The following is a 26,319-nucleotide window of genomic DNA, read 5'->3' as shown; positions in this document are numbered from 1 at the left end:
TGCTTACGTCTCTGCGTCTAAAACGACCCTAAATCGGCCTTAAGACTTTACGAGCACCTATCATTTTCATTGCCTTGTGTACTTTCATTTCACAGTGGAGCCTAATTATTGAATACAAATTAAACAACAACATTTTCATTCCTTTTCTAATAAGTTAGGCTGGCAATTCAAGTGGACATTGCACCACCCTGCAGAAATTCGTAAAACAAAAACATAATCAATGGAAAAGCACAATAACATAATTCATTTAATTTCATGACATTCAAAACTTAAAATGGATTTACTGAATTTCATGACTTTTCCAGGCCTGGGAAATTTAATTGTAAAATGCCATGACTTTTTCAAGATGTCCATGTGAGCCCTGTTGCATACAGTGTCACAAAGTCTTATGTCAATTTGTTCAATTTGTACAGGTTATTTTATTTCATTGTGCTACAAAAGATAACTGACCCTAAGCTTTGGTGATTACTCATACAGTACAGCCTCTCAGCTTTGGTGATTACTCATACAGTACTGCCTCACAGCTTTGGTGATTACGCATACAGTACAGCCTCTCAGCTTTGGTGATTACTCATACAGTACTGCCTCTCAGCTTTGGTGATTACGCATACAGTACAGCCTCTCAGCTTTGGTGATTACTCATACAGTACTGCCTCTCAGCTTTGGTGATTACTCATACAGTACTGCCTCTCAGCTTTGGTGATTACTTATACAGTTCTGCCTCTCAGCTTTGGTGATTACTCATACAGTAGTGCCTCACAGCTTTGGTGATTACTCATACAGTACTGCCTCTCAGCTTTGGTGATTACTCATACAGTACTGCCTCTCAGCTTTGGTAATTACTCATACAGTACTGCCTCACAGCTTTGGTGATTACTCATACAGTACTGCCTCTCAGCTTTGGTGATTACTCATACAGTACTGCCTCTCAGCCCTCAGTGTGTGTTTATTTTTTTAATGTTTATTTAGTTTAATGTTTAATCCGAAAAGAGCTTCAGTAAACAACCCCCAATGAAAGTTTGAAAGAAAGGAGACAGAATATACTTTTCAACATAGTACAAATTTATTTTTCAAACCTACATTTTCATGTTAAATTGGTTATCATGCAAGAGCAATGTGTTCTGTGTTGCATAGCATCATTTACAGATGTAACAGGCTACCAAGAAATTTGAATCATCACACAAAAATTCCCCAACAATATAAAGGCACACTCTCATTTATTATTGAAGGTGTGAAGTGCAAAGTGTTGGAAATTTTGAGCAGAGCAGAATAGCAACAACGAAACATACAGATACCAGATAGAGTTTTGGGCCAAAATCTCTACCTCTCACAGACACACACCCACCCCAGCAGTCTCATTTACACGGCTATGGGTGGAGGTCTCCTTCTCACACATTTCTTCTACAACTCCTCCTTAAAATGTCTCGATTGATATTTACGTCCCTCCCCCGCTGTGTCCATAAGCCAGCGCTTGTAGACCTTCACAGGATCCATGTTCCAGTGTTTGTGGAAAGAGATATGTTCCAATCTGGCAAGGAATTCCTTTGGATAGTCATCTGGACGTGCCTTTGGGGGAAAAAATTTATGACAAAATTAGATCAATCTGAAATTCCATAGCTATGACTATATTTTTACGAAGGAGAAAGAAAGACAGACAGAGAGATGTATACACATACAAACACACACCTCATTCAAAGACTTCCCTAAAAAGGTTTGGGGTCAAAATATTTCAAGTCTCCTTTTATGTAAACCCATGGCAAAATGACAAAAGTAAATTTAAAGTCAAGGTTATCAGACCTGGAAAGAGTGCACTGGAACAAGCTGCAACTACTGATGTGTATGATCTGAGCTAAATATATCACTTAAGTGCGTCACTGGTAAGTAGGGGAGATGTATGATTTAATAAGCATGCCAATATCAAGCCCCTCAGTCACCTCACCTGGTGGAAGAGAGGACTGTGCGTGGCAGGGATTCGGAGAGAGCTCAAGCACATCCCCAACACCATGTCATCAGGTGCGTCGTTGCTGTAGCACCGGCAGCCACCGGAGAAGATCCTACGCACTGCTGTTCGGCTGAGAACCATCCTGTCAACAGAATAATGTTGAATAAAAAGAAATTAATAAAAACGGTATGCGTGGTAAACAGTTGACTGGCAGTGCAAAGGACAAATACTCTGCATGTCAATTTAAGCATGCAACGTGACAAGACAAGCAGTAACATAAAACAAAAAATATTTCTTTGCAATGAACTTTAATGCAAAGTACTAAAAGTAAACTCCTTGTGTGTGTGTGTGTGTGTGTGTGTGTGTGTTTGTATTGTAAGTTTGTATGTATGTTCGTCGGTGTGTGTATGATTGTGTTGTAAAGGTATGGTCCTTACCCTCCTCCACCTGTGATGTAACTGTAGCCATTCTGAATCAGCCCGTAACCATAGCGTTCACCCAAGCACACTGCCTCTTTGGGGTTGTAGCAACTTAGGAGCCTCCTGAGTCTGGGCAGGCTGAGGACACAGAGACTCGCCTTAGAGTTGAACATCAACATTTTGTCTCTTCATTAAGTACAATTACATTTGTTAATCTAGTTATCTAATCATATTGGTCACTTGGCAGATGCTTTTATCCAGAGTGACATACAAAATACATGGAACACCAGAGGACAGCAGCATGGGTTGGGTTTTTTGGGAAGAGGTGGGTATTATATTGCATTTAAGACCTGTAATTCTGGACAACAGGCATCAAATATCTTGGTCATGGTGCTTTGCATGGGCGTACCTGAATTTCAAGTTCACCAAAGTCTGAGCTTGTTTCAGAATCAGTAATATCTGTTATTAATGTTGGGGACTGTGAATGCATAATTTGTTTAGTAAGCGTTTCCAGTGTAAATTCACCCTCTGAAGTAAAAAAAAAACCTAGGCTATATTTAAAATCTTAAGTGAGAAGTTATACAGAATAGAATTGAGTGTCAGTGCATGACTGTGCATGTAATGTTTTAACACAGCATAATTTTGCATTGATTACAGAGAGCTATTATGCATCAATATAATTACGGCCAAATGAGATATGCTGATTGTGGACTTTTGTGGATTACAGTCAGTGTTTTACATTTCTCTACCAGACAGCTTAATCATTTATCAAAACAAACTCATGCCACAGTTCAAAAGATCATGCCATCATCTAAATAAAGACCTAAAACATTCTTTTGTGGGTAACCATGAGTGTTGATTGTCACCTTATCAGCGTGTCATCATCCACAATCACTAGCCAGTGGCACTCTGGGACGCTGTTGCTAATGAAGCGTTTCAAGATGGCAAAAGTTTTACCACAGTGCCCTGCAATATAAGGAAATGCATTCTCATATAACATGGAATATGGTCATATGAAGGACAGATAAACACACCTGTCGTTCCCACTAGCCATCTAGGGTATGCAAGATGTTCTGCGGTTCAGGTCTGAACACCCCAACAAAAACATAAGAAATGCCTTCACAGCACAACAATATCGCCAAAAGACACCAGTTAGCATGTTAGAGGGCTAATATCAGTGCCAACTATACGTCAAAAATAGCATCTTTAAACTATTAAGATGAAGAGACAAATAACATAAAGTAAAGTCAGAGGAGTGATCTATGCATTAACTCCAAGTACACTGTGATAAGTTTCTTCAAGCTATTACTGGTACCTTTCGGAGGCGACCTGCTGTTTCATGAATGACACTACCAAGGCAAGACAGACAGACAGAGACACAATGGGGGAGAGAATGGAACATAACATAGAGAGAGAGATAACAAGTGACACGAAGAGGGAAGAGGGAGATGGCACACAGCAGGAATGCCATGGAAGGAGACAGACAAGCAAATATACTTCATCTGACAGCACAGACACAAAAGTGAATGGGAAAGGTCAGAGATAGCATTACAGAGGTAAGATAAAGAGAGTGAAATGTACTGAGGAAATAAGAAAAAAAGGAGAGTAGGAAGGCCAGAAAAACAGAGAAATATGACACCTTTAATACCCTAAGGAACCCATATGGAAATGGATGATAGGATACAGAAACATAAAAAATACAAGCCCCCCAAAACACTTGAAAAGGTCAACAAATATAATACCCTAAGTGTTTGTTCAATCATTATAGGAGAGACAACTAAATTAAACTGCAATCATTCATGGCGACATGGTACATGGCACAGGTATAAACGTAAACATATGTGTTCCATTTTAGTTTCAACAGTGAACCCCTACACCAATATAGCAAGCTGATTGGCCATCGTCACCAGTGTAGCAAGCTGATTGGCCATCAACACCAATGTAGCAAGCTGATCGCCAAGATGTATGAGCATGTCACTACGCTTTAAGGTCGAAAATATAGATTAAAAAAAAAAAATCAATTTAGGAGGCCCTAACCAAATGAGATTTTTTTCGATGGAACTGGGAACTAAACCCTGGGTGTTTACACACCATTTACCGAGGCCACCTGGGCATGAGATGAACTCAATGCCATGCCGATTGGAGTGTAACAGGACCCTGGTATTTAACTTCAAATTAAACGGTTCTGTGGTAAACAAACCCTCTGCAGCCACACATACTAAAAAGATGGAGATAAGGGTCTTTACAAAGACTGAGGCAGGTGGAAAAGAATTATGATTAAGAAGAGAAAAAAAGCACACCTCATTATACAGCAAAAACGATTAGACATGGTTCAGTGCTCATATCATATCACCACATAATATCTCCAGTAGACCTATCAACAGTGAAAAGAAGATTTTCTCATTTAAGTTCAGCTACACAGGAAGGAATTGTGCTATACTTCTTTGTCCTACCCTTTGTCAAAGAAAGCTATCTATGATACCAAATTACAGAAATCAACTTTGTTGATGCTTTACTCAATATAACTACAGGAGGCACACAGGACAATATGTCTTTTTCTTTTCTTCATTCAGTAACATCAGGCCATCAGGACTGTGTGTGGCCCTGTAGCAACTAGCAACTTATTCACTGATGCCAATTGAGCCAGCTATTATCTTCAGCTGAGAAAGGACTGAGAAGAAGTGAACTGACTCATCCTGCATCTTCATAAATCAAAAGGATCCCTACAGAGATGCACCTGTATCTGTTTACCTAAAAAAAACCTTTGTACAGTTAGTCTGTCACAAAGGGAGAGCGTGGTTACCCCACCCGGACTCAAACCCGGGTCTTCAGGGTGCCAAACATGCACTCCGACCGCATCACCAAAGAGCCAGGCTCGATGGCATGGCAGTCAGAGCAAGTACTCATCTGTAGTGGCGATCACATCGTCACCCACCCCAAGCTGACACCTTCGGTCACATCCCACGCCTTCGCCTGTATCGTGTTTGTCATGTCCTGGTACATGTCATTAGACTCCTGGCTATCCCTAGCGCCAACGCAAGTGGCAGCTTTTTCATGTAGCTCTGGTGTTTTGTATTCATGTATGTATTGTATGTGCTTATGTGCTGAGGTGTGTTTTTTACTGTTCCCACACTGTACTCCTCTAGGAGCATAGTCTGGGTGTTGTCTTTTCTCTCCTCCCCTCCTCAATGTTATGCTGTAATTGTTCCCTATCTTTAGCCAGTTTCACTCTGGCAGGGAGACTGCTAATGAAAACTAGCCTTTTGGCTACAATTGGGTGCATTTACATTTCAATATTTATTAATGCACACTGTCCCTCTTCATCAAATAAACAAATCAAATCAAATCAAACATAGTCTTTAAACTGTTCTTGTTTTTTCGGTGTCTGACATAGCACCCCACTCAGTGCCTGTAGTGGATTAACAAGGGAGGGGTTCCCCTTTGAGTGCCCACTTCAGCACCACGAGAGGCCAATTGATTGCATGCACAGGTGTGTATCGCTTTTCCAAGTTGTCAGACCACAACATGCCTGTCAGTGTCTAAATCAGGTGGTTTGCTCTGATGTGCATGTCTGCTCCATTGGATTCCATTGTATAACCATTTTGCTGTTGCCAGTTCTAGCATTCTAACTCAATACTGAATCGATTTCTTTTGTTTGTGTCCCTAGTAAAAACATTTTTTTACCCCAAAAAAATCTAAAAATAGGGCCGTTTTAAAAAAAATCCCAAATTTCCCTTTAAATGACTATGAAAGTATTTCAGAAAACAAATAAATGTACTTGTAAATATGACCCTATACCTCGTTCAGTATTGGGAATCCCCAGGTCAATAGTAGGTATAGAGGGGTCTGTTGTATCGCTGTAGTACTCCAGATATGCTGCATCTCTAGCCCATGTTTGTTTCACCACAGGGACTGAGAAAGAGAGGAAAGAAAGAGAGAGAAAGAGAGAGAGAGAAAGAGAGAGAGAGAGAGAGAGAGATAACATTAAACCAAAGGACATGTTTATTCTAATCTCTGATTTGCATGAGCTGAAACTCATTATGCCTCTCCAGTAATGTTAGCAAAATGAATGTTAGTTGTGAGGGTAGACATATAAACACTATCCCTGTAAAAACCCAAACATAAAAAAATGAAATCATTTAAGTCATTATGTAAATCACTGTCATGGCGGGGCAGTTTGTTAGCTTGTTTTCCACATCATTCCAAAAAAACATCAGTCCCATTTAGCAGTATCGACTTCTTCATTCATTTCAGGCTTTTAGCCTCAACAGAGAGCAGACAAAAAACAACATCAAAGAGTTTAGGCTTTTAAAAGAAATATCCCAAAATTTCCCATTTACTTTCTAATTTTTACAGTAATTTCTATGAGCCCTGAGGACAAATAAGAACAAATGTTAGAAGTAATGGATGGAAAAGTGTGACAGTGTTTGATGAGTCCGCGTCAGTCCAGATAAAAGCAGGCAACACGGCGCATAACTATGCTTTACTCTAACATACCTATTTGGGAATCTCAGTCAGGACATGTGCAGGGAAGGACCACAAAAACAGTGCAAACTGTAGCAATCTAAGTTTCTCTGTTATGATTAACCTTTCCTCCAGCACCTCTCTCTCGGAGTGTCTGTTGTTGGATACCAGTGTTATAATGCTGCCAACTGAACCACAATTACTCCCTCTCTATCCTAAATGGCAGGTGGAGATGGTAATGGCAAATCAACCCAAATGCCCGTCCGCCATCATGGACAGATGGTGCACCAGTAAACCCCGATCCCACGGAGCACGGGGTCTGGGCCAAACAGCAACATCAGTGGGCACAAGTATTGTTTTTCCTCGTACAACTTCACTTACCTCTGTCGCCATGGAATTTCGTACAGGTTTTCACAGCAACAAAAACCTCCTCCTGTTTCACTGGCTCTCCCTAAAGTTAGAGACAACAACAAAGGGAATCCATCAACAAAAGAAAACTTACTGAGAAAGAAAGCAGGTGAGAACAGAAGCTACCTGAGAAGCCAAGGAATGCAAGAGCATTCTAGGTGAAGTACTTCCATCTGCCATAAACTTGCACTCATCAAAGAGCAGCAATACAACATTAAAATGAATATCTAAATCCGCAGGCTTCTTGCTTATCACAACAAGGAATTCAATCAAGGCATAGTAAAGCTTAGAAGTGATAGTGAGTGGTTTCATTTGTCTACCCTATTTAAGGCCCAAGGCCCAGGAGATGAGATTTAGATAAGACCATCCTGAAGAAAAAAAAACGACAGGAAAAATAGCAGCACTGGAAGAACCAGAGATACCATGAAGGGAATTTGGCAGGATGTCATTACAAAAAAGGCAGCCAGTGAAAAGAAGTACAAAAAAAAATCCAATGACTCCTACCTTCCTTAAACATTAATTATACGGTTATGTGCCAGCAATAAGCATCTCAAATATTTGATGTGAATATTTGAAGACTGAAAAGTGTAATGATCCTCAGAAAAACAAGAGAACAGGTGTCTGGGTATGTTCACAGTTAAGGGACTGAGGCAGTAAAGGTCATTGGGGGGCTTTTTAAATAACTTAAAATTAAGTAACTTATTTTTACTGTCCTGATGGCAAATCATTTAATGAATCAACTTGACAGAATATTAGATAACCACACACCGCACCCCCCCCGCACCCCCAAAAGTTTATACAGGTCTCTTCTCAGTGATTCCATGACAGGCAAATACCTAGCGCAAGCATAACCAGAAAGAGTGCACAGGGATCACGGATGGCAGTTTGTCCTTTGAAAACAATCCAGGACTCCAATGAGTCTCACTTTCCTTGCACATGAACCAACTCAACATAATCTATCTTGCTTTTTGCTGACATAGATCTGCTGACATAACATAACACTCACACACACACTCACACTCACACACTCACACACACACACACACACACACACACACACACACACACACACACACACACACACACACACACACACACACACACGCGCACACACTTTCTGTCTCCCACACAGGGGCACATAGCAGCACCATTCACCATGTCCATGTAGGCCCATTCATGTACAGCCTGCCCCCATGCACACTTACACGCACACACACACACACACACACACACACACACACACAGACACAGGTCGGTTTGACTTTCTTTCTGTAAAAAAGAAGTTCTGTAAAAAAAAAGAAAGTCAAACCGACCTGTGTCTGTGTGTGTGTGTGTGTGTGTGTGTGTTTGTGTGTGTGTGTGCGTGTAAGTGTGCATGGGGGCAGGATGCAAAATGCTTCGGGAACTCCTGATTTACAAATTAAACACTGTATGACCATATATGAAGTAGACAAACTTGATGCTGCTGACTTACAAAGATACAAATACACTTTAAAATTTAAATAAGGTCTATATGCGAACCTTATTTATACATTTTATACATGAACATATTACAATGGTCTAACAGCAGTGCTACATCAAATATAAACATCCATACACACATACCATGTCTTCTATATCAGGTGTATAGCAAAAATACATACACAGGTAGGCAGATTGGTGACCACAGTGGCGCAGTGATCAGTGACTCCTGAGTCGAATACTTCACCACAGAACTCTGGGACTGGGGTTAGGGAGGGACCTCTTCCCTCATGCCAAACATAGAGGGCAATCTAGAGGAGTTAAGGAAATAATCACTTCGGAGCAGAACCAAAACAAGCAAAGTCAAATAAACAGCACATTTGGAATAAAGGAATAGAGCAGGTCGCGTGAAGGCTTAGATGTCATACTCTGGCGGAGGGACACAGCTGAAGGCCTCTGAATAACAAACACTGTCAGAGAGAACAGACATGTGACTCATTGACATTGTTGTTAATCCCATCTGCACCCCTTCAGTGCTACAGCATCTGGGTTTAGCTGGCTGACCGTCCACTCCTGAAATTGTGTGGATAAAAGGCAAGCAGTTTGTCTCCTGAGAGGGCTTTCATCTTCACCACCATCCTGCTGCTGATGTTCACCATGCTCTTCTTTATTTTTTGCTGTGTCCCTCAGAGCTGTGTTTCCCAAAGTTTTTACAGTTCCGTACCCCAAAAAAGGCAGAAAGTAGTAACGGTTGGTGTCTCTCTGGACCGGGGATTATCTCTTTTTAACCATTCATCCATTTTCGCGCAGCAACCGGAATGAGCTCACACTTCTCTAAACAGGCCATTAGTGAGTGGAATTCTGACGAGGGAGCTAACCATTGTGCCGAATGTTTTGACTACCTGTAGCTTTTTTTGGCAGTGTCTTATTTGACTGAACACTACAATGTACATACATGAGTGTATTTTTGCCATTGCGACTGGCATATTCAGACCATTTAAGATGTCATGTCTATTTATAGGTCATTTTGAAAATGTAATGGCTTGTTTCACTTTGAAAATGCAAGACATTTTTTCCCCCGCGTACCCTCTATGTCCCTTTGCTTACCCCAGTTTGGGGAACACTGCAAGGTTTATGCTAAATTATGAGGCCAATTTTTGTGAACTTTGCTGTTCATCTCCATTTTATGCTGCGGCCCATGAGCCGAGTAATAATAATGTTAACTTAACAATGTTTCTTATACAGTGGTGATCGCTCTTCCCACCAATCAACTGTTCATCAATGTCCTATGATTTTTCTATTGTGCCATCTGTCATATTTTTCAGAATACAATGCAAATATAGATGAGTGTTTGGAGTTCAAACAATACCAGCCGAGGCACAAACCCATGAAACTTTTTTTGGATCGCCACGTAGATGAAAGCAAGTAGTATATGGATAACCGGTTCTCAGGTCTCTGGCTGATTTGGGTTGATGTGATATTTCCATAACAGAACATAACAGAACATAACAGGCGTTCTGCTGTTGTGTAACCACACAGTTCGTACCGACCATCTCAAATTGAAATGTCAAAGGTTAGGCCGAATAACAAGTTGATAAATACATTTGATCATTTTAATCAAGAGTGGTTGGACAAGCCTCTGTAAACTTTGGTATGCTCATGGCAGGTTAACTAAGCCCAGCCCATATGGCACTCTATCTCTCTCTCTCTCTTGCACGCGCACACGCACACGCACACTCACACGCACACGCACACGCACACGCGCACACGCACACGCACACGCACACGCACACACACACACCTGTGTCTGGAAGGTCCAGACAGTATTCAGTAATAAGTATTCCTGGCTAAGGTACCACCATGAAGACCAAAGATCAATCGGATCAACTCAGAGAAAAGGTTCTGTTTTCACTTTGACATTAAAGAGGGCTTTTTTTTTTTTTTTTTTTTGTCAAAAACGCCAACTTATATTGACCATGATTGATTTATAAAAGCAATAAAAGGGTAAAACATCCAAGGGGGTGAATACTTATGCAAGGCACTGTACAGAGAGACAGAGAGTTTCACAGCCTCTGGCCCAAGATCACTTGTAATGCACACCCACCTCATGCTTGAGGTCGATGGTGAAGTCTGACTTAGGGGACTCACTGTTCACTCGCTCCGCCAGCCTGAGAAGAGAACAGTAGGTGGTAGGTGGCAAAAGCACTCAAGCAACAAAGAGGAGGATGGGAGACCAAAACACATAATGCACCTGTTCTCTAATCATACAGCCATTACATTACATTACATTTAACTGAAGCTTTTTCGCTAACCTGTTAAGCAAAGGACAGCTCACCGCCCAACCAGCTGTAAAGTCAGGGTACTTAAAATTGGAGGGGTCGTCGAAGAACATATAGTGGTGTATAATAGTTGATACATCGTCGTGGAGAGGACTACCAAGAAACCATTCCTAAACATGAAATGTAAGAAAGAAGGTTATGGTTAGGCAGTATTTGGTCATCATGGCCATATATACAACTCCAGGTGCAGGTAACAAATTACAACCTTCCTAACATTTTATTGATTGGCTGGAATTGTTTACGGCTCGGTCCAAGCAGTATATTCGAACACCACACACACCCAGAACAGACTGCTAGAAGACAATTAGCTGAATTCGACAAACGGTGTATTGGATTAGAATTGCAGACCGAACCATTAAACTGGTGGTGGTTCCAAGTACTTCTACAGCTTGGTCAATATATCTGTTGTCTTTCATAGTAGTAAGAAAATATATTTTCTGATTTTGTAGTTAGTTGCATATCACAGCTGCCCACGGTTGCACATCAGGTTGATGCCAAATCATTTGGCTCTCTGTAGACAGATTCATGCATTTGCGCATCGCCAGTGTCTCTGTTCAAAAAACACGTATCCTGCATTCAATTTACACCCTTCCTAAATAGCAAGTCCTGCTGATGGGGATATCAGTCTTGCCTGTGGCTCTGTGCACCTTGAGAAGCACAGTGTGACCTGTGGCAAATCATATGGGAGACCACCCCATTCCACTGAAAAAAATGACATCCTGAGTGGGAGAACATTTTGTACGTGCTGATGGAAGACACACTTCCGAACTGATACCTACCTCTCTCCTAGTATGACCATCACACTGAAACCCTCTGCTCTGCTTCAAATGCTGGGAGGCAGCAGGCCTCTTACAGGCACAGATTGAAAAGGTATCAGAAACTAATGCCGTGCAGATGTGGCATGCCTGGCTAGTAAACATTCCCAGTGTGCTTTGCACTTTGACTATTTTTATATAATAATACCATCAAGCAAATCGAAATAAAAAAAATGCGGCAGAAAGAGGAGAAAGGGAAATGCTGAGAGATCTGCTCAAGGAAGAACAATTTATGTTGTCTTTAAGTTTCCATTAGAAATATAGAGTAACATACAGTCATGGACAAAAATATTGGCAGCCCTGCACTTCTGTACCAATTCTCCCAGAAAATGGTTGCAATTACAAATGCTCTGGTATTCACATGTGCATGTATATTGTTTGCATTGAAGCAACCCAAAAAAGCAGAGGAGAAAAGCCAAATCTGACATGATTCCACACAAATCTCCAAAAGTGGACTGGAAAAAATTATTGGCACCTTTTTTAAAATTGTAAGAAATAATTGTATTTCAAGCATGTAATGCTCCTTTTATTTGCAATTAAACTCACCTGTGGCAAGTCACAGATGGTGGTAATATGGAAATCACATTTGCAACCAGTTAAAATGGAACAAAGTTGACTGAACATTTGTGTTGTGTGTCTGTGTATACCACACTGAGGATGAATAAAAGAAAGAAGAGCAAAGAATTGTCTGAGGTTTTGAGAACCAAAATTGTAGAAAAAGCATGGGAAATCTCAAGGCTACAAGTCCATCTCCGGAGATCTTAATGTTCCTGTGTCCACTGTGCGCAATGTCATCAAGAGTTTACAGCCCATGGCATTGTCGCTAACCTCCCTGGATGTGGAAGGAAGAGAAAAATTGATGACAGAATGCAACAAAGGATTGTTTGAATGGTGGATAAAAAACCTAGAATAACGTCAAAACAAATTCAAGCTGCCCTGCAGACACAGGGTATAACAGGGTCAGCTCACACTATCCGTTGCCTCCGAATGAAATGGGATGCTATGGTAGGAGACCCAGACGGTCTCCAATGCTGACACAGAGACATAAAAAAGTCAGACTGGAGTTTGCCAAAACTTTCCTGAGGAAGCAAAAATCATTCTGGCAGAACGTCCTATGGACAGATGACATCCAAGTAGAGCTTTTTGGTAAAGCAGTTTACAGAAAGCAAAATGAGGCCTTTAAAGAAAAGAACACGGCCCGTACAGTCAAATATGGTGGAGGTGGACCGATGTTTTGGGGCTGCTTTGCTGCTTCTGGAACCCGATGCCTTGACTGTGTGCATGGCATCTGGAAATCTGAGGAATACCAAACAATGTTTGAGCGCAATGTAGGGTGTCAGAAAGCTGGGTCTCCGTCAGAGGACATGGGTCTTCCAGCAGGACAATGACCCAAAGCACACTTCAAAATGCACCCAGAAATGGTTGAGACAAAGCAGTGGAGAGTTCTGAAGTGTCCCGCATTGAGTCTAGATCTAAATCCCATAGCACACCTGTGGCATGATCTCAAAACAGCAGTTGGGAGAAGGCACCCTTCAAATATGAGAGACCTGGAGCAGTTGGCAAAAGAAGAGTAGTCCAAAATTCCAGTAGAGAGGTGTCAAGGTGTAAGAGGTAACCACTCATTCAGGGTTACAGGAAGCAATTGATTTCAGTAATTTTTTCCAAAGGGTGTGCTACCAAATATTAAGTTGAGGGTGCCAATCATTTTGTCCAGCCCAGTGGAAGTGGATCAAGTCAGGTATGGCATTTCTTGTGTGTTTTACCGATGCAAACAAAATAAGTAAACATGTGAATACCAAAGCATTTGTCATTGCAACAATTTTCTGGGAGAAGTAATCTTGGCCTGGATACCAGACCAAACCCCACAACATTTGAGGTTGGGAGGTTCGGTCTGGCACTGCTCCATTAGGGAGAAATTATCAGTTTTCAGCAAAATGATCTAACAGGGTGGGCTTTATACGCTGATGGACATATGAATAACCAACGACTTGAGTTGAATTAACGGTAGATTCGAAATCGTACCAAGATGGCGGCATCTCAGGAGCCTGCTAGTGGGAAATATTTTATGTGAATTAAGCTATCTACACGACTTTTTTATGTCTACATTGACTCGGTTAGTTGTGTATGTGCTACATGAATGTTGCAGAGTATTGTAAGTCTTAGATGAAGCTCAAGACTATTAGGTTACTGCTAACGCTTAGACCAAAAATCCATTGAAACACATAGTAGCTAGCTAGCCTCACTGCTAATAAGTATAGCGTTAGCATGCATATCTTACAGATATTGACAGCGCATTCATTTTGAAAGAGGAACAGAGAAACGCGATCAAGGCATTTGTCGATCGAAAAGATGTTTTTGCCGTCCTTCCTACGAGATCCGGTAAAAGTTTAATGTATCAGATGGTCATCCTACGTTGCTCTGATTGGTTCTAGGTATCCAATTGAGCGAAGAGGCATTTTTTTCCCTGGTTCGTTGAAACATGCCCCATAATCACAGCTCAATGGAGCAGTATCAGACTCAAATTATGGGTATGACATCGTCAGGCTAGCATTATCTGACAAAAGGGGTGCCAATTTTTTTGTCCATGACTGTGCATCTACTACTACTACATAGCTCACTATCTGTGGTGAGTTTGCAATTCTGACTCACCACAGATGGCCTAGTATGCATAACTAGCCAACTACCCAACAAACATGAATAACTAAATGTATCTTGAATTGTGTGACATTACAAGTTTAAGTGTTTTGTTTGTCACATACAACAAATGTAGTGAAATGTGAAAGGGTCTACGCTCCACACTGTGCAAAAATGTAGTATTGTACATTTTAATGTACATTGAAATACATTAACATTACATTTGTGATAAAGTGGAACTGTTCAGTTTAGCTAGCTATCCTGATGGCCGTCATTTTAATTTTCGAAAACAAAACTTGTTCAAGCACTCCGGAACCCTTCCTGAGGTTGTGCAAAAAAAAGCCATTTGACAAGTCCATAGCAGAAATACACTACAACATGAAACATGAAATCACTCCAAGCAATATACATTGCAATATAATTTGCTGACCTAAATAAGAGGCTATTTGTTATTGCTTGAGGTTATTTCAATAATTGACAATTTTAAGCTTGGCCTACCATTTTGTCTTGAAAAGCCCCCCTTGTTCAAAGTGAGGAATGACAGAAAAAGTTTGAGAACCTCTGCGGTATTTGAAGATGGAGATAGCTGAGGGATTGTTGGGTGGGAAGTCTCTGTTTAAGAGCCAAAATGACAGAACAATCGACAAAACTAAAGTTGTACGTAGCATTTGTCAAGCTGAACTTAGCTATCACACAAGCAGCTTGTCTTTAAGTTATCACCTTATTGGAAAGCACCCGACAGAAAGCAGTCCCAGGTTAGATGATCGCCAACCCACACTCAACGACTTCCCTAGGAAAACAACTAGACCAGTCCGTGAAAAGGTTACCATATGGGCTGCCGGTGACTGTTGGCCCATCAACATAGTTAAGGACAGTGGGCTGATTGAGGTGATTCGAATTGCTTCAGGGGAAAATTCTTACGATTGACGGCCGAGGGGCACCATTGTGTTCAAAATAATAATAATTAAAGAACAGTGTCTTTAAAACACGCTGTCTGACACGATTACTCGTTCATTTTTAAGATTTAGTCTTAAAAAGAAGAAACTTTTAATCGTGATTAATTAATTTCGAAATGTGCGAATAATTAGGTTTTTTTTATCGATTGACAGCCCTAATTTATATATGTATATAGTGCAAAGTGGTAGCTAGTTAAAGGCTAATGTGAAGAGGTACGTTTTTAGTTTTCTTTTAAAGATGTTAAGCGAGCTGGCTTCCCTGATGTCTTTAGGCAGGACGTTCTATTTTCTTACGGCTGTTGCTGGGAACCTCCAATAAACCAGCATGTGATGATCGCAGTGTTCTTGAAGGCAAGTATTTGACTAGGGAGTTTGCAATGTAACTTGGTCCTAGCCCATTAAGGCCTTTGTATAAAAGGAGAAGGACCTTAAAGTCAACTCTAAAAGTTAGTGGAAGCCAGTGCAGAGCAGCTGAAACTGGACTAATGTGCTCTCTCCTCTTGGTTCTGGTTAATAGCGGAGCTGCAGAGTTTTGAATAAGCTGAATTGTCTCAGTTGTTTTTTTCGGGTGGCCAGTAAGAGTTACATTACAATAATCAAGCCGGCTTGAAATAAAGGCATGGATCAGTTTTTCAGCATCTTTTTGATTTATAAATGGCAGGACTTTAGCTGTGTTTTTAAGGTATGATGGGAACCATGTCTTGCTGGGATGCTTGGCCCCTTCATCGTTGCCTGCGGCTATATTTAAAATAGTGTGCGTTAGCTTGTTCACTGAGGAAATCATTTTGTTAGCAAGTTTGCCAACTAGAATACAGTGTGGCTATTTTGGCTGTTAGCTGATTGCCCCAAAGAAATTGCAGTCCTGCAGTTAATACTCTGGTGCCACGAAGTTAGTAACACGCACAGTAAATCTGCCTGGTAATGCGTGAGTGGGTCTCTCTCTCTCTTTCCCTCCCTCTTTTACATATGATTCCCATTAATGTATCAGTAAAATCAACATGGGATAGATTCGCACTTTCAACGTAAAAGGTGTTGTCTATTCCCACCTGACTATTTTGAATGGAGTGCTACAGAAAGTCAAACCCTATGAGGGGCGTAAAACATAAGAGGTCTCATGCCAGTTAACCTGGCTATCTCTAGCTTAGGGAAACATCTTAACAGTTAACCTGGCTATATCTACCTTACGGAACCATCTTCACAGTTGGATGTTGCTAGTGTGTGATAAATGAATTCATGTTACAGTTTTTCACTGTTGTTAAGAAGTAAAAAGCGAAAATTCGGCACAATCTGCACAACCTTCACGTCATGTATCAATCGCTCGCCCCAAGTGGGAAATACTTAAGATTCCCTTATCTACATTAGAGTCCGATTTTCCTTGTGAACACACTGATGTCAATTACACATCACGTTGTTGTGAAAACAGTGTACACAAAGTTCTGTTGTTGCACACAATTTTCAAGTAAAATCTCAAAGCATCAACCTGCAAGACACAAATAGTCAAATCTCTAAACTTTCAGGTTTTTTGACCAATTTGCAGTGAGGACAGCACCATAAAAGTGTCTTGAGCCTCTGTTTTGTTTGGTAAACTATTGAAAACTTTGAAAAGATCGACAACCAGAGAAGGAGAGGGGTAAGAGTGAGAGGAGGAGGAAGAGGAGGACAAGAAGAGGAGAAGTAGGAGGTTGAGGAGTAGTAGGACAGAGAGAAGAAAGAGGAGGACAAGGAGGAGGAAGAGAATGAGGACAAGGTGAAGAAAGAGGAGGAGGAGAAAGAAGAAGGAAAATGGTCATCTCTAATGACATTTGGGCCGCTGTGGTAGACCATGTTTTCATGGTCTTTCATTAGAACCTTCAGGATGGAGAACAAGTACGAAATCTGTTTGCCTTGTGTACTGTACTACAGCATATCAATAGAATATAGTGTGAAGGAGGAAGAAAACACACTTTCAATATTTTTTGAAAGCAAAGTAGCATTTTCCAGGAGATATAAAGGGTTTTGCATTTTTTGTTAATTGTTTTGGGATTTGTGTTTAGAGTTTTGAGAAAACGAGGCATGCTTTCAAAAAATGTGTGTAAGCAATTGAGAAAAACTATAAGCATTTTGTATACAATTTTATGTCAATACAATCTAGTGTTTGGTGGAACAGGAGACTGAAATTGTAAATATGGTTTGTGAGAACAACGGTATTGCTGTTTTATGTTTGACTATGAAAAATGTAGGCCTATACTGATATTTTTTACAAAAGGAGAAATGGCTCAAAGAGTCATTGTCATTCATATGGTGTGTTTCGATGATTGTGTTTTCAATTTTTCAATTCTGTGTGCTGTAAATGCTTGGTAGTGTGCAGCAAATGCTTAGCTGTGTGTACTAAATGAATGTATGTGTGTGTGTTTTGAAAATATGGCTGTGTGTACCAAATGAAAACACGAGTTCCATTTTGTGAACAGTTAATAGATTTGATAGCAAAGAGTCATCTTGCAAAGGGAGTGTCAGGTTTAGCATTTTGTGTGTGAGGTTTTCAATTTTCTGTGTGCAGTTTTGAGAAAGACGTTACTGTTTTGAAAAACGGGTATTAGCAACAGTGAAAAACTGTACCATGAAGGAAATATGAACTTGTGTTAATATCAACCTCCACAAGCACCCAGAGGGTTTTTCTACCTATTGTAGTTAGCTTTTTAACTATCCTATGATAGCCATCTCTAGCTTAGGGAACCATTTAACATTTAATTAAGTGCGGTTAATACACCGTTGCGGTCAATAAACAGATTTTGTTTTGTAATAGTCTGGAAAATACAGTAATGTGATTTGTGGACTTTCTCAGGCCACCACAAACAACCCAGACATGTAAACAGGAATATGCCTTCAAAGTGAGCATACCTCACCTTACCAGCATCAAAACGGCTGAGGACTTGTAGAAGCCTTGGAATTTTCACCACTGTCACTTCCTCCATGAAAAAGATCCAAAAGCATCTTTTCCCAAAAGTAGTAGAAAGGCTGAAGGGGGAAATGTACACGGTACAAATACTGAGTCAAAGGAAGGATTTTAATAGTAATTCATTTTATACCATATATTAGGAGAGACCCAGTCTTGGATTTGATCAGTCATGAAACAGGCTTTAATATGCTTTAATCTTGATACAATGGTGGCCAGCCAAGGGAGAAAAAGAGACAGGGTTCACTCAAACAGCTTCTCCTTAATCTCATTCTGTCTTTTTTTGGAACAATACAGGTTTTTTTCTGTTGGCAAAGCAAGGGGTGTCACCCCATAGCTCCATCCCTTAATGCTAATTATTACCTGAGAGTCGTGGATTCTGAGGCCCATTTGCTTGCACAGAGCACAGGGGTGTCTGAACTCAAGCTTTGATCAAAGAACTCAAAATCTATGCAGGAGGCTGAGGAACCTAAGAGACTATGCCCTGGCCGTGGAGGAAGTTGAGAGCTAGCTCACACCTCATGCAGGCCAGGTCCAGAACACACATGAGAAGTTTTATATTTCACACATCTCCAAATTAAACTAACCATTAAAACTAGGAATTAGATACATTGAATTATTGACTATGGCATATACTTTTTTAACTCTAAATCTTATATCCTGGTTCCTTCAATTTGAACTGTGAAAACATACAAACTTAATCTTGTGCTTGGACAGTTCCCAGGACATGACCTGTGTGGACTGCTTACAGTCTATAATTGATCGTATGACCTGTGTGGACTGTATACAGTCTATTATTGATGGTATGATCAGCAAAGAAGGCTAGAACTTTGTTCTAGTATGATGAACTAGTCATTCTGTATTTCTGTATTCTACTGCTGGACTATTGACAGGCCTGTATTTTTGCATTTCATATTGTGACTAACATCTCTACAGTTTAATCCAAATTAGGTCTGACACAACAGTGAAGTGAGGCAAGGATTATGAAGGGTCCACCGTTTTGACATTCTTTTCAAGAATAGTTTCACATGACGCATGAAACTAAAGTACTCACAGGGGCAGGACTGGCAGAATGCTCCAGTTCCCATCATAGTCAGAGAGCTCGTGAAGCAACAACACAACGGGAGGATCCTGCCAATCAAAACGAAACAAAAAAACAACAATGACAGATTACACGACAACTCAAAGATGTAAAAGCTGTAGTTTTCCACCCACCCATTTTCACTGATAACATTTCAAAACTTTTCAGTGAGTTTTTAAAAAACCTTCAATGAAAATTCCGTACAAAAACATAATCAGTTCCATTGGACTTAGAACTGTACTACTTTTCCAGGCCTGGAAAATTACATTTGAAATTTCCATTTCTTTTCCAGGATTTCCATGACTGTGGGAACCCTGTTTTGAAATGAGGGTTGGATATAAGAAGCTGTGTGTGGGAGGAAATACGTATGCAAATGTTACATCCAGGATGCTGCGCTCGTCTAGTGAGCATCGTCTGGCACTGCCATCTGTGCAAGAACGGCAAACCAGACTATTCTCATTTGTAGTTCCACGTTGGTGGAACGAACTGCCTAGTACTTCCAGAGCAGGGGCGTCCCTCTATACCTTTAAGAAGCTTTTGAAGACCCAACTCTTCAGAGAGCACCTCTCTTCCTAACTGGCTCCTTGACTTTCACAGCAGTTACATTCCTGCACTCTTTTTTTTTTTTTTCTATGTCGTTTTTCTATTTCTTATGTAAAGTAGTATTTATTGTTACACCAGGTTTTTATTGCTCTTAGCTTGACTGTTCTCTCCCTTGTACGTCGTTTGGGACAAAAGTGTCTGCTAATTGACTAAATGTAAATGTAAATGTATGCTGTCAAGAGTAAGTTGCCTTGTTCGTTGTATTCATTTTGCTCCCCTTGAGGCAGCACTTACAGCAGTGAGTTTCATACAAGACCTGTCAGCATACTGATGGAGCAAGCACTCTACTACTATAGTGGCAGAGTCTGCCACTGTCTGGAAGGGACCAGACTTGGTTTGTGTAATGCATGATACCTTAACAAGAAGCTGCTCTTCATTCCACAAAACCCAAATCACATCTGAAGTTAATGTGAATGTTGCAATTAAATAGCAAAACATTTATAGTGGAATGTATCAAAGCACAAATTCTTACTTTACCCCTATAGCCATTCAACCAATGAACTGTGTTGAAATTAGATGCAAAACTAGTGGTTAACAAACTTCAAAATGTTAACACAAAAACAAAATATTGGCTTGATGGAATTAGGTGCATTATCCAGTACAACATGAATATGCAGTGATCCCAGTGGACAGCTAGATAACACTGAAAAGAGTCAGCTGAACATTTTGCATTTGAAGCAGAGTGGATATGTCATGTCTTTGGATCTAATTGCTCAATACAGTTCCATTTATCATTTAAGTCTTCAAAAATTTTTGTCACAGTTTTAGTTATCATAGTTTTTCAACATCAAGTTCAAAATGTGCATGAAACTATCCCGTATCAACCTACAGTAAAAAAAAAAAAAACACACGATTTAACACGTTTTTAAATACAAATGGATAGCCTCTTCTATTGTTTCATGTCAATGTTAATCTTTGTAGGGAGACAGAAACAGGATTTTGTCCTCTCAGATTTGTCTTTTCTTTCCAGTCAGTAGTACATTGTTTCACGGTTGACAGTGCAAACAAGAGAGAAAGCAAAATGAACAAATCCTGGAACAACACAATCAAGGGGTATGTGTTTAGAAGGTAAGTAGGCCTACGTCAAAGAGAAAATCACACTACACTGTCTCTTGACGCAAAAACCTGACGACACCTGGTGAGCAGCCCCGTCTTTGGAGCAGCAGGTGGTGTTGTCAGGTCACCAGAGGGGATTCACACACACACACACACACACACACACACACACACACACACACACACACTCACACCCGCAGTGCCTCTGTCAGAGAAAATCGGTCATGTAGGATAAGAAATGACAGAAATAACATCCTAGATGTACAAGGAGGAAGGGCATAATCTGTTGCTTGTTTTGTCAATACAGGATTGGTGGAGGGTAACCATGCCATGCATGTTCACCCTGTTCCAGCTCTGTGACTCTGTGCTCACATGATCACCTCAAATGTCAGACGCAGGATTAGGACTGACTCACCTCTTTGGTACTGCACTGTCAATTAGTGTGTTTACGTAGTCACCTTGTAGATACATTTTCTTCACTTCAGCATTAAGGTTTTAACTTCACCTTTAAATTAAATTGTACTGTATCTGAACTCTTGTTATACATTTGTCGGATGCAATGTTTAGTCTGGACAACTGATCGGGGATGGGGAGACTACTGAGCAGCGCTAAAATGGACAGGGCTACTGCCACCCTCTGGTTATATGGTTGCAGTCAAATAGAGAGCAACATAATTCAGCAAATCAATGAAAAAACTGATTAGGTCTCACTGAGTAGTTTGTACACAACAACAAAAAAACACAACAAAACTAAGGTGTGTTCAAAAGTGGACACTCATCCATTTATCCAATCACTGCCATGATCAGGGTGGAATACGAACTGATTTTTCTTGTACAGTCAATACAGATTGATCCCATTTCTTAAAAGTACAAATACTATCATAGATACTCTTTCTACCATTCATCCTGTACTAAAAATAACAACAAATGTTACAGTGGAATAACACCATGTCTGTTGACCCTTCTGATGGTGACCCCCGTTTCACAAAATTGTCGTTGATTAATGGATTCAAATCGAAATTATTATCACCTGGTATCCACACATCATGTCAATTGCAATTTGATTATTCTACTGTGAACTCCTTAAAGAATACTCTAGTGGAGACCACATGCTACGACACATGATGCACGCCCCATCAGTGTCAGAGCTGAAGTACCTGCTGGAGGCTGGCAGCCTGATGGAGAAGGTCCTGGCGTTGCTGCTCTGCCCAGTGGGCGTGGTGTGCGTTCTTCTGACTCTGGATGACAAACACGACCTGGTCTAACTCTAGAGGGAAGTTGTGGGACCAAAAGAGATGATTAAACACTGCCCCCTATCCATTGTTGATACGCCACATTGGGGAGTCACAGGGTGAACAGAACAGCAAAGGAGGGTAGAAAACAAAACAGGGAAAGAGATTAATAGGGGTACAGGAAGAGGTGGGAGAAATATCAAATTTTGTTGGAAATTAAGAGCTCAGGTTCAGCAGAAAAGTTTGGGGTTTTGTTTTGCCAATGCACCAACCTTCAAAGATTGTCATGAGTTTTCTATTGTGAATAATAAGATAAATTCCAGTGTTTTCTAAAAATAGTTGTTCCACGTTTTGCCAAAATCTATGCCAACAACATTTAACAAAATACTGCTAATTCTTGCTTGCCTTGAATCTACTAGATCATGCCCAGCTTAGGCCAAGTTTTATTTACAAAAGGTGTGAAGTCATAATGTTTATAACCAGTAAAACAGATTCTAAAACACCAACACATCTCCAGCTTCAAATCTCATATTTTATTTATACACATGATCAGAGCCTAAATGTGTCCATTTGCGATGATTGGGACACATTATTAGCCATATCTGTAAATCGTAGACTAAAAAACTAGAGAGAAATAGTCATTGTGTGGTTTTAACCTTTGAATTAAAAAATGTGGTAAATGTGAGGAAAATATGTATGTTCACCTGAGGGCATCTTCGCGAAAAACTTGATTGATTAATTTAGCTAGTTTATTGCAAGGAACTATGCTATGCAAGGAACATTAAGAATACTAGGTTAGCCACGGTATGCTTAACACAGGCTGAAGTTACTTATTAAAATTACTTAAACAATTGAGACTGTAACATTAACTGTAAAATTGTTGAATTGGAAAATATTGTAAAAAGCAGTGGAATGCTAGTACTCTCTCACCTGTCTGCCTGTCCGATGTTCGCTCTTCCACCTGATAATGGAATGGATAAGAAAATTACACTGCAAGTGGTAAAAAACACTTCCCCCAAACAGTAAATGTAATTATTATGATAACTAATATTTAACATGCATACATCTGTTCTGTCGTATAAGCTTTGTTGTCTGTAATGAAGAAAAAATCAATTGGATTTTACAACATTTCAATAATGCCCATTTAACAGTTTGATCATAACTCAAGTCTTAGTTTTATAAAGGCCCATAGCACAACATAACGAGTTAAGTAAGGCTGGACAAACACCTCATTTGTAGAGAGGGGGGAACTCTCGAAGTAAGTGGATAACAAAAAAACACTTGCCACTGTTTTTAAACGTATGCTATTCTATTCAACTGCTGGCTGATTCAAAAGCATTTAAAAACATTTCCAGAAACCACAGATTGTCTAAACTTCAGACAACTTTCAGACTGATTAATCCCTATTCAATTAAAGTTTATTTTAATTGCCCTCACCTGTTTTGTGCCTTCTTTTTCACTACTGCCAGTGCAGCAGAGTAGGCCTGTAAAAGACATGGAAGACAAACCCATCTGTCATTCCTGAGTAAAGAAGCAATTGAAATGATGGCTTGTAGGTTAGGGATAAAACAATGCAGATACCAAATATCATTGGAAGACCTCATTGAGCCTTGTGTTATTATAAAAACTCAAAACTGCAACTGTAAAGTTTGTGGTTTTGGTGCCAAATGGTTGTTGCTCCAATGGAAAGCAAATCATTAAAATATGTTGCCACTGTAACAATACCCTTTAACAGGAGCACTGTGTGCACGGATATTAAGTTTCAGTGTCAGCTCCACACAAACGATTAAGGGCTTTATAATTCCTTCAATGGAAAAAAAGATGAAGGTGCTCAAGTATGTGAGCATTATTATCCTCTTGTCTGACTGAATAGTGCACAGCAATGTTCAAAAATCCAACTGTAGGTAATTAAAGAAAGAAGTTGGAAAGACAACCCGGCCCGGCTCATTGGCCCAGAATGCAATGCAACCAATACATTACAGACATATAATACATATGGCACTCTGGGAAATGTGGGAAAATAACCTGGAAGTATTTCAACAGCAGAACTACCCCCCATTCTAAGTCATTCTGCTGACATTCCCATGACTCTCCCCAATGGAACATCATACATACAGTAAAGGATGGATCATTAAGTGTTTCAGGGGTGGGGTTTGTTTTTCCCATAATGATTTAGTGATGCAGCTTCCTTAAACAGTCTTTTGTATGGTTTATTTGATCATAATACAGCCAACACTAACACTAACAGTAAGAAAAGTGGCCTGCAAAAACATATACAATTTGGACACAGAGCAAGAAACATACAATTTGTAACTGATTTAAAATGCAAACAGTGTTCATCTTAATGGCATTTAATGAACACCTGCACATTCTTTCACAATTAAAATATGCTTTAACTTGGAATCTACATGATATTGAGTTTATGCCGTGTTAACAGGCTGCATAAATAAATGGGCAGAATAGCATCTCAACTTTTGGCGTGTCTCGACAACCTGCAGGCTGCACTACAGTAAAGGTCTACACTACATTGGCCATACTTAGTAGGACAGTAAGCTACAGTCACAATCTTTCCCTGGAAACCATCACAGAATGTTTAGCTTTGTTCTGGGTGTGCGAATTGTGTTATTTTTCAGTTTTTATTATTATGCGTTTATTTGATATTAATATTATTATTATTCTCTTCAGTTTGTCGAGTTGAAGCTGTTGTGTCTTACGATATTTAGCCTGCTGCATCTGGTAACTTACAAAAAAACACAATTTAAAATTCGTTTTAACCAGTTAAAAAATACTAACGATGACGTAGTGCTAACAATAATCAACACAAGGCTGTTTGTTTTTCCTCGACTTTCTAAATATCAGAATACGTCAGGTCTGAGTTATTAAGAACCAACACAACAAAGGCCACTTTAACTAAGCTAAAGATTCGGCAAATGATCCCTCTAACGAACAACACCGGCAGTTAGGCTGTATTGCACTGTATTGTAGACAATAGCCAACAGCACAGATAGATCCTGTTGCCAGGAAAGTGGAGCGGAAATGTCCACATTCAGAAGTGTTTGCTAATGAAGTTCCTCTAAGCTTCTTCTCCGCTGATTTTCAGTCCTGCAGCATGCGTAGCCTAACTCTTGCAGTTGGAAGAACTCCAAATCGTATCTTTGTTACCCACTGCTTCCTGGAACTATATGGGCATGACGTAATTAAGACTTGGCGATGCAACCTATAACGTTACCACAGTCTCACTTACCGAGCAAAAGAAGAAAGCAGCACCATATATTTGTAAACCATGTGCAACAGCAGTCAGATGTCATAACGTAATGTGGAGTGACGGTTGTTTCAGAGTTTGCACTGCCACTCGATATCCTCGAAAGATTTTTTAATGAACGCCAGAAAGAAGGTGGATTTGACCGATGGAATTTTCTACTGCTGTTTTAGATTGCGCACTCTAGTGGCCGACATTCCAACGGTACAAAATGGGCCAGGCCAGCTCTCGTTTTGTTCTACAGGCCTTCTATGAGCCAGAGATTTGACGGGTCACTGGGTCGTCAAAATAATATACAAGTAGCCTAATAAAATGTAATAGGAGACATATAAAAAAAGAGGCCAAATATTTCGACTGGGCAGTATTGTCTGGTTCAATAAGCTACCCTTGAATATTTCCATCCCCCAAGCAGACTATTTTCTGCTAGAGCCAGAAATTAGCACAGTTTTTGCAGACTTGTCTTATACCTCTATAATGCAGTATTTGACTAATGTATCTAATTTATCAGCAATTTCTTTGTCTCCTCTGCTTCTTTCTTTTTTGAGATGTAGGCTATTTGCCTATTCCTGCCAAGTGTCCTGCAAGGCTGTTCGACTATTTCTTTCCATCATTATTCTCTCTTTTGTGTACATGTATTATCCATAGCTAAGTATACCTTCTTTAAGAGATACTTACGAACTAAATACATAGTGTGTTATAAAAGTGCAATGGTGTATGAA

The 26,319-nt window shown here is 40.1% G+C and overlaps 1 protein-coding gene across 1 annotated transcript; it reads right to left on the bottom strand.

The window, feature by feature from the left end:
- Nucleotides 1-1,401: 1,401 nt before the first annotated feature.
- LOC308378570 (beta-1,3-glucosyltransferase-like) lies at nt 1,402-25,709 on the bottom strand (the record flags this gene model as incomplete). The annotated part of the gene is made up of 15 exons (XM_080855509.1): nt 25,586-25,709; nt 23,779-23,825; nt 23,272-23,302; nt 22,267-22,376; nt 19,425-19,501; nt 18,321-18,432; nt 11,007-11,143; nt 10,799-10,862; nt 8,877-9,005; nt 7,207-7,276; nt 6,160-6,273; nt 3,228-3,327; nt 2,380-2,499; nt 1,940-2,084; nt 1,402-1,566 (listed from the first exon to the last, which is right to left on the bottom strand). The coding sequence occupies exons 1-15, from the start codon at nt 25,647-25,649 to the stop codon at nt 1,402-1,404; spliced, it is 1,485 nt and encodes a 494-aa protein (XP_080711635.1). The 5' UTR covers nt 25,650-25,709.
- Between the last annotated feature and the right edge of the window lie 610 nt (nt 25,710-26,319).

This window comes from Sprattus sprattus (genome assembly GCF_963457725.1).
Source record: "Sprattus sprattus genome assembly, chromosome: 1".
Taxonomy (NCBI): Eukaryota; Metazoa; Chordata; class Actinopteri; order Clupeiformes; family Clupeidae; genus Sprattus; species Sprattus sprattus.
The sequence above is the reverse complement of the archived record's forward strand: the minus strand, read 5'-3'. Positions and strand labels throughout refer to the sequence as shown.